The following is a 7,600-nucleotide window of genomic DNA, read 5'->3' as shown; positions in this document are numbered from 1 at the left end:
CGCGGGCCCCGGGGTGCGGGCTCTGCTCTGAACCGACTCTGTGCTTGGTCTGTGCTTTTCTCTCCCTGTTCCTCAGCCCGCGCCTTGGCTTCGCTCGTAGTATGGCAACACGTACGGTGCGGTCAGCAGCGACAAGCCCTCGGTCCGCCCGGCGCCGTAACGTACCCCATGGCGTGCGAACCGGGACGCGGAGCTGGCTGCCCCTGCGCTCCTCCGGCCCTGCTCGCTGTAGTTAGCTTGGGCAAGCGGCCGTAACTTTGCAGAGAACTGCCGAGCGTTGAACCCTCTCCTCACACGAGGAAATCTTTTCCCTATTTTGCAAATGAGGATCTGAAGCAAACTGCCATTAAAGGACTTGCCTGTAGTCGTGCAGGAAGTCCGGGGGAGAGCTGAGTTTGCTTCCTTTGCTACAGAATTGCAGCTCTCTTAAGAGTGCGCATCAACTCTATAAAGCAGAGAGGTGTGTGTGTGAAATGAATGTTTGGCCTGTGTAGATTGCTCGTAGACTCTGTTTTGGGGTGGGTGCTGCCAAAAACATTGACTTGTTAGGGGTCAAGAGGTTTTTTAATCGTAGGAAAGAACCACATCTCTTAGAAATGCGCTGTTATACACCCTTGTGTGAAGGCCGTGATTTTTATTCTTTCTGCATCTTCCCAGTGAATGTCTGAACACATGCAGGTGAAAGTGCCTGCAGGCTGTCTCTTTTAGGCTGAGGTTTCCACTGAAGTAAGCTAGGCAAGTGGCATTCTTGAGGAAGGTACATATATTTTGATGGGGAGAAAACACTGGTTAGTTTGGAAGCCGCCTAAATGCTGCATGTACCATCATATGGGATTTTGCTGAATATAAAAACATCATATGGCTAATTTGTCTGGTAAGTGCCTGTCCTGAGGAGCAGTGCAGGAGTGGTAGCCGTTTAACCGCAGTATTACCTGCTACTCCAGCAGCAGGCTGGATGACAGCAAAGCGTCTGCTGGTCTTCCTCTGGGCTCGCTCTCTTACCCCCTTTTGGTGGGGGTAAAAATGGAGCCAGCTATCAGATGATAATAGGTAATTCTGCATGGCTGGGCTGATAACATCATCACTGCGATAGTCTGCAGATGCAAGAGAATTTGGTGTGTAGGAAAAAGATAACACAAACCTGACTATGGTATATTCAGGAGAAGAAAGGTGGGAAAGGAAAATGTCAAGTTTTTTGGTCTTGTGAGTCCAGAAACTTGTCTGTTTTGTTCTTCCAAGCGAGTCAGCTGGTCTTAGGCTGTGGCTTTCAATTTTTGACCTGCAGCCCCCTCACACTCTGCCCTAGAGGCAGAGAGCTGGTTAGAAATGCCATACAGCTGAATGACATACGCAGGTTTGCTTTTCGTAGTCACCTTTGCAGCACCTCTGGAACAGTCCATGGGCTGCTTTCTTACCGCCACTGGTGCTAGAGAAGACGTTTCCCTTCCCAGCAAGCCCTGCCAGTGTCACATTTGTGTTGTGTGTTTCCTGTTCTCCATGCAAAAAGGCAAGGGTGTTTCTTGACTTCTGGATCTGCAGAGAGCTGGGTTTGCGGATGTTCATTTCTGTTGCCTTTTGGAGTTGTATTAGGGAAAACTTCAGCTGAAAGGGAAAGTGAGTTCAGCTGTTCAGAAGTGATCTCCTCCCAGACATAAATTTAATTGCAATTTAGATAATAAAGTAATTGCTTCCTAGAACCTGGCACCAGAAGCACAGAAGCAACAAGACTGTTGGATGCAGTGGGCTGGAGAGTTGTTTTTTCCTTGTAAACTAACTTTGCCTGTGATGCATGTGGAGATAAGAGATGTTTCTCACCTACTGCAGTACTGTGAATGTTCAGTGTCACTTCAGATAAGCCTGGCAGTTCAGACATGCTTGTGCCCACTCTTCCATTCCCTGAATGTTTCATTCGTAGGTAGATAATGGGTGTTACACCAAATCAAATCTGCCCTCCTCTTTTAGTGGTTATTAAACATAGGCTGGAGGCAGCTTTGTAACGCAGGTGTTAACCCACGTGGAGTTGTCAAAATGCAACAATGTCTTTAGACATCGCAGAGTACGCGATGGATGCAGCCCTCTCATGGGAAACATCTGGAATTCAACTAATGCCGTGTTAAATAGTGGGGTGTTAAATTAGTCTCCTTTTGGAGACAGTGAAGAGGGAACTGACTGGGGCTAGATGAGGTCAGAATCCAGTTTAAACTTTCTGCTAAGAAGTTAAAGTAGAATCTGCTGTTGCAGCAGTGCAGCAAACTGGGCCCTTTAATCTGGTCTTTCCAAGGCTGAGAGTGCTTTGGAAGCAGCTTGTTGAGGTTGATAGCAGCCATAATTCGGGGGGCGGAGGGGTTGTTCTCAACAACCCTTTCTTCCTGACAAATACAGGCTATATGGCACAAATTGGCTTTGGAAAAAAACAGTGCTTCCTCCTCTGGAGACAGGGCTGTTGTCAAGAGGCATGAGCTGCATGTACGCCTTGCAGAGAAAATGCATGTCCTCTGTCTGCCGTTTTTTTTGGTTGGATAATTAAGGTCCTTTTTACTGCTGTGAATGTCAAAATGATAGCTTTAAACATGGAAGCAGACTTTTACATGAGGCACGCTGTGCCAGTGTGAGCAGGCACAGGTTGGCCGTTAACGGCGGTGAACGCGGCGTAACTGAAGTACTCTGCAGGAGTCGTTGATGCCCAGTGTGCTGCCGCTGTTGCAAAGCGGGTTTGTTGTTTTATGCCTATCTGTTAATTTCTTGTTTCTAAACCCTTTTATCTTGTCACTAGGCTGGTCTTTGGAGTTTATTGCACTCGATTAGGGATCGGTTCTCAGAATCAAGGAGTTAGAAGTGAGATTTGAGATAAGTGAGGCCCGTTCGGTGCTGCTTTGGACACCTCCGAAGGGGAAATGGAGTTATCAGGATTGAAAAAGAAGAGTTTGCTAGGACTCAAAGAAAATAATAAAAAATCCAACACTAGGTAATCATTCTGTCCGAATTTTCTAGGCTTAACAAAACTGGGGATGTTATAGGGTACTAGGGCTCTCCCAGTAAGGGTGAGGAATTGGAAATGTACCTCTTTCTGTGTGAATTTCTGTATGTGAGGGTTTCTGTATGCTTATAGCTGTCTTCCTCAAAGCTGCTCTGTAATGTAAAATATTTTCCTTTTTCTAAAAAAGTCCAAACTTTCCTAATGCTTTAACTCTGCAGTTATGGTGATCTTGAGTTACATTTGAAGTTCAATGTTTTGTGTTGCTGTTCTGTTCTTTGTTTGGGTGTGGGGTTTTTTGTTGTTTGTGCTTTTCTATGTTAAACAATGCCTTCTGCAATTTGTTCTTGAAGGGCTCCCTCACCAACCAAGCGCAAGGATAGGTCTGAAGAGAAATCAAAGGACCGGTCCAAGGATAAAGCAGCCACTAAGGAATCGGGTGAAAAGGATCGTGGTCGAGACAAGACACGCAAAAGACGCAGTGCTTCCAGTGGGAGCAGCAGTACCAGGTAGTTACTTTTACAGGTGGTGATAAATTACAGTGTTTTAAGAAACCACCAGCTTGATTTCCCTGTGTCATGGACTTGTTGAAAGCTAGCGTTTTGTTAGTCACAGTGCAGTTTTGTCTAACTTAAGGGTTTTATTTTTTTAGGTATGAATTTCCTTTGGCTGTCTAGTGAGCTATGGAGCATCAGTTTTCATTGTTCTAACTCACAGTTGCGCTCTCTGAAAATAGCAGCAGTTTTCCAGCCATTCTTTTTCTGGGTACCCCAACCATTTTTATTGCCCCACCCCCAACAGGTCCCGTTCCAGCTCAACTTCCAGTTCAGGGTCCAGTTCCAGCACTGGTTCTAGCAGTGGCTCTAGCTCCTCTTCTGCCTCAAGCCGCTCTGGGAGCTCCAGCACCTCCCGCAGTTCCAGTTCCAGCAGCTCCTCTGGATCTCCAAGTCCCTCTCGACGGAGACATGACAACAGGAGACGCTCCCGCTCCAAGTGAGTTTTGTTTGCATTATAGGAATTACCAGTTAATTTCCATGTAGAATAGAAGATTGTGATCAGAATAGATTTTTTTTGAGGACCATTTCCTTTCTCCATAACTCAGAGATCTGAATTTTGTTAGAATGGGTGTGCTCCTTTTGCTTACAATCAAAACATACCCAGTAGGAAGAGAGACTAAAAACCTCGTTTTAAAGAACAATTTTAAATATTTTGTGGAGGCACTTTTAATCAATGTTTCCTCAATAGTATGGGACTATATGGGCACTAGATGAGAGTAAAATGCTCTTTGGTTCCTATGAATTACAGCCCAGGCTAACAGAAAAGTCAGGGCTGAAAATGGTGTGTATGTGTATCCATGCGTATATGTATGATCTTAGGTATTAGAAGTGAAATGGGAGGAGGGGCAAAGGAAGCATTTTCCTGCAAGGGTAGGAATCAAGCTATGTTAATGTCTATACACTTTTTCCTTTGGCGCATTCTGTAGGTAAGGTGCTGAAGGCTGATAAAATCTACTGAAGTATTATAAGCCAGTGTGTTTTTTTTTCTTTTTTGTATATCCCTCAATTTATGGATGGAAAGATTAGGAAGAAGCATAAATATGTTTTCTGCATACTGATTTTTTTACAGATTAAAATCACATTCTAGATTATTAAAAAAAAAAACCAAAAACAAACTGCAAAGAAATTGTGATATGCAGCTACTTAAGTAGGGTTTTTTAACTGTGACGTCTCTGGACCTCTGTAGTGAACAGAAGATGCAGAAACACAAGTAATTGGATCCATTAATTTGCCTGGGTGTGGTAGGCTTTGGTGTTTGTCTTCATTTTGCCTCTTTAATTGTTGAGGCAAATAATGTTTTTTGTTTTAACAGCTGGGAAATTCTTTAAGGATAGCCAAAAACTTTGGAGAAATGTTTGCTAAATTTCGTGTTTGTTACCATAGTTGCAGTAAAGTTGAAAACTCACAAAAAAAGCTTTCAAATTCCAGAAGGTTCTAACAGAAAAGCAGTCAAGGCAAATGCAAGTCCTGCAGTGTTTCTAAGTGGAACACCCCACCACCACCCCAGCACTTCCTAACCTATTACTTCTTAAGAAAAAAAGATGCCCTCCTAAGAAAAATGGTACCTTTTGTATCATGTGATAGTGACCGGCTTCTTGGGTTTGTTGTGCACGTTCCCTGAAAACTGTAAGCATTTTCTGTTGACAAAACCAGGTCCAAGCCACCTAAGAGAGATGAAAAAGAGCGGAAGAGGCGGAGCCCGTCACCCAGACCTACAAAAGTGCATGTTGGAAGGCTCACTAGAAACGTGACCAAGGTAATGGTGTGCTCCCTTGTAGTATCAAGCTTGCGTATCTGCTGCGAGGACATGTGAGTAGTTTAAAGGTCTTCAGAGGGAAAAGGTTTAGGGTGCTGGAAAAATGACATTTTAAAAAAAAATATTAACAATTGCACCTTAAGAGTTTTCAGCTGAGGGCGTAGGTTCCCTTTCCAGGTCCCCAAGAGGATTTTGACACTAGCTGTGTTTTTGTAGCCAGAGTTGACATGCAGCAGTAATGCTGGTAGAACTTAAGGTTTGGAACAATTGAGGAGAAACTGTATAGACAGCAGTAGGGGCAGCAGTGGTCGTCCTTTCAATGTCTGGCCAATGAAGTATGGTGGCATTCATCTAAAGCTAATCCAGCGTGGTGGGTTTTGATCTAAAGCTAATCCAGTGTGGTGGGTTTACCACTCTGCGCCAGCCAGCCATGGTCAGTAAGTGTGGTCTGTGTCCTTCAGGCTCGCTCTTTCTCTGCAGGATCACATCATGGAGATTTTTTCCACTTACGGAAAGATTAAAATGATTGACATGCCAGTTGACAGGCTAAATCCACACCTCTCTAAAGGGTATGCTTATGTGGAGTTTGAGAACCCAGATGATGCTGAGAAAGCCCTGAAACACATGGATGGAGGTAGGTATCAAATGCTGCAAGGAGGCTGTGTGCTTTTAAAAGTCTTTGGACCAGATGAGTTTGTTCTGAAAGTGAGTTAAGCAGTGATGGGGAGCTGACCTGAAGTACCGTCTGTTTTCAGCCCAAATGGCTTTGGCTTTTGTGTGGTTCAGGACAGATCCAGAGCATCACAGAACTATTAAAACTGAGTTTTTTCAAAATAAACAGTAATAAAATTCTTCATGTTTCTGTGAAAACCTTTCCCAGTTAACATCTGAACTGCAGTTTGGTGGGACATTAGATTAAGAATGTGCGTGGACTTTTTCAAAATAACCCCTCAGCGGGTGGAAGTAGGACTGTAGGTTGATTAACACTTCAGGTGCTTGTGACAAAGCTGTGAGCGTGATGTGTAGATGTTAGTGTTGGAAAATGCTTGCTTCTGTTCCTGTGCTTCCCTTTTAGGCCAGATTGATGGTCAGGAGATCACCGCCACAGCTGTGCTGGCACCACGACCTAGGCCACCACCCAGACGCTTTAGCCCACCCAGGAGGATGCTGCCGCCACCACCGATGTGGCGCAGGTCACCCCCTCGCATGAGGAGAAGGTGAGAGCTGTAGCAACACGTTATCACTGAAAGACTCGGAATGGGGACAATTTCATCCTGTTGGACTTGACTTCCCCTTCCAAATGACGGTAACACCTTTGGGGCACTTTGGGGCATCGGTTGAACCTGGATTGTACTTCTTAACTCCTTAGCACCAGGGCGACCTGCTCTGGTCTACACCCTGAACGCGGTCTGTTGGAAATGTCAGATGTTTTCCAGCCTGTTCCCCAGAGTCCCTTCTGTTTAAACACTGCGAGGTGAAGTGGGAGTGGACTCGGGCTGGCAGAATGCTTTTGGCAGCCTGCTCCAGCCGCTTGCTTTTGTGAAGGCCTTGCACCTCCCTCCCATATTTCTGTGAATAGGCACATGAGCAAAAAGCAGTCCTTCCGCACCAGGGGAGCAGGGTGCGCTGCCCCCAGGATGTGACCCAACATGCACGTGCCCGTTGTGCGACTCGGGGCTGCCTGAACGTGCTCAGATAAGTCTTTCGGAGTCTTCCTCAGCATCTAGCTGGGCTCCTCTGCCTTGGAAATCTGCTTAAACTCTCGTCGCTAGTAGAAGTGGCGCCTGTTTGAGCCGCTTGATTGCTGAATAGCTTATGACCTGCAGGTTTAAAATTGAGAACTGGTTAACGTGGCACAAGATCCACTGCCTGTTGGTCCTCCTCTAAACATGCCTTTCACTGAGGTCTGGCAAATGCTGGATTTGGCGTTCCCTCGTTGTTTCTCTTTGCTAGTCTTAACTCTCATCTTCCTGTTCAGGCGCTCTTAATACTCTGTGCCTGGACCCTTGGTGTCATACTGGTGACTGTACAGATTGATTGTAGTACTGAAGATCTTGAAGCTTAACTATTTATTTAGAGTTGGACTTCCTCTAAGAAGTGTCCCTGTGGTTTGAACGGGCTTACACAAATCCTGTCCCTGAGTATCGCTGTATTGCAGGAGGCAAAGCTGACTTCGGGTGAAGGAGAACCTGATGTAGAATGAACTTGAGCTTGTTTTGCTTGAGGAAGACAAGAAGATTCTTGCTCGTTCTTTGGATATTACACATTCTTTCAGCTTCCTGAAGCAGAGGGAGGGTAGCCAGAGTATTCCTG

The 7,600-nt window shown here is 45.3% G+C and overlaps 1 protein-coding gene across 2 annotated transcripts in view; it reads left to right on the top strand.

The window, feature by feature from the left end:
- The first annotated feature begins 153 nt into the window (after nt 1-153).
- Nucleotides 154-7,600, top strand: part of RNPS1 (RNA binding protein with serine rich domain 1) — an 8,857-nt gene continuing 1,410 nt past the window's right edge. The window contains exons 1-7 of one of the 2 annotated variants that reach the window (XM_035889344.1): nt 154-460; nt 2,774-2,965; nt 3,328-3,483; nt 3,776-3,967; nt 5,185-5,287; nt 5,768-5,921; nt 6,363-6,504. In XM_035889344.1, the coding sequence (XP_035745237.1) occupies nt 2,895-2,965; nt 3,328-3,483; nt 3,776-3,967; nt 5,185-5,287; nt 5,768-5,921; nt 6,363-6,504 (818 nt within the window). In that variant the 5' untranslated portion in view covers nt 154-460; nt 2,774-2,894. Of the gene's footprint in view, nt 461-2,769; nt 2,966-3,327; nt 3,484-3,775; nt 3,968-5,184; nt 5,288-5,767; nt 5,922-6,362; nt 6,505-7,600 lie in introns of those variants that run through there. The other variant, XM_009649620.2, reaches the window with a different exon arrangement.

The sequence above is a fragment of the Egretta garzetta genome, unplaced genomic scaffold (assembly GCF_000687185.1).
Source record: "Egretta garzetta isolate BGI_Z169 unplaced genomic scaffold, ASM68718v1 scaffold452, whole genome shotgun sequence".
NCBI lineage: Eukaryota > Metazoa > Chordata > Aves > Pelecaniformes > Ardeidae > Egretta > Egretta garzetta.
This window is presented reverse-complemented; position numbering and strand designations above follow the sequence as displayed.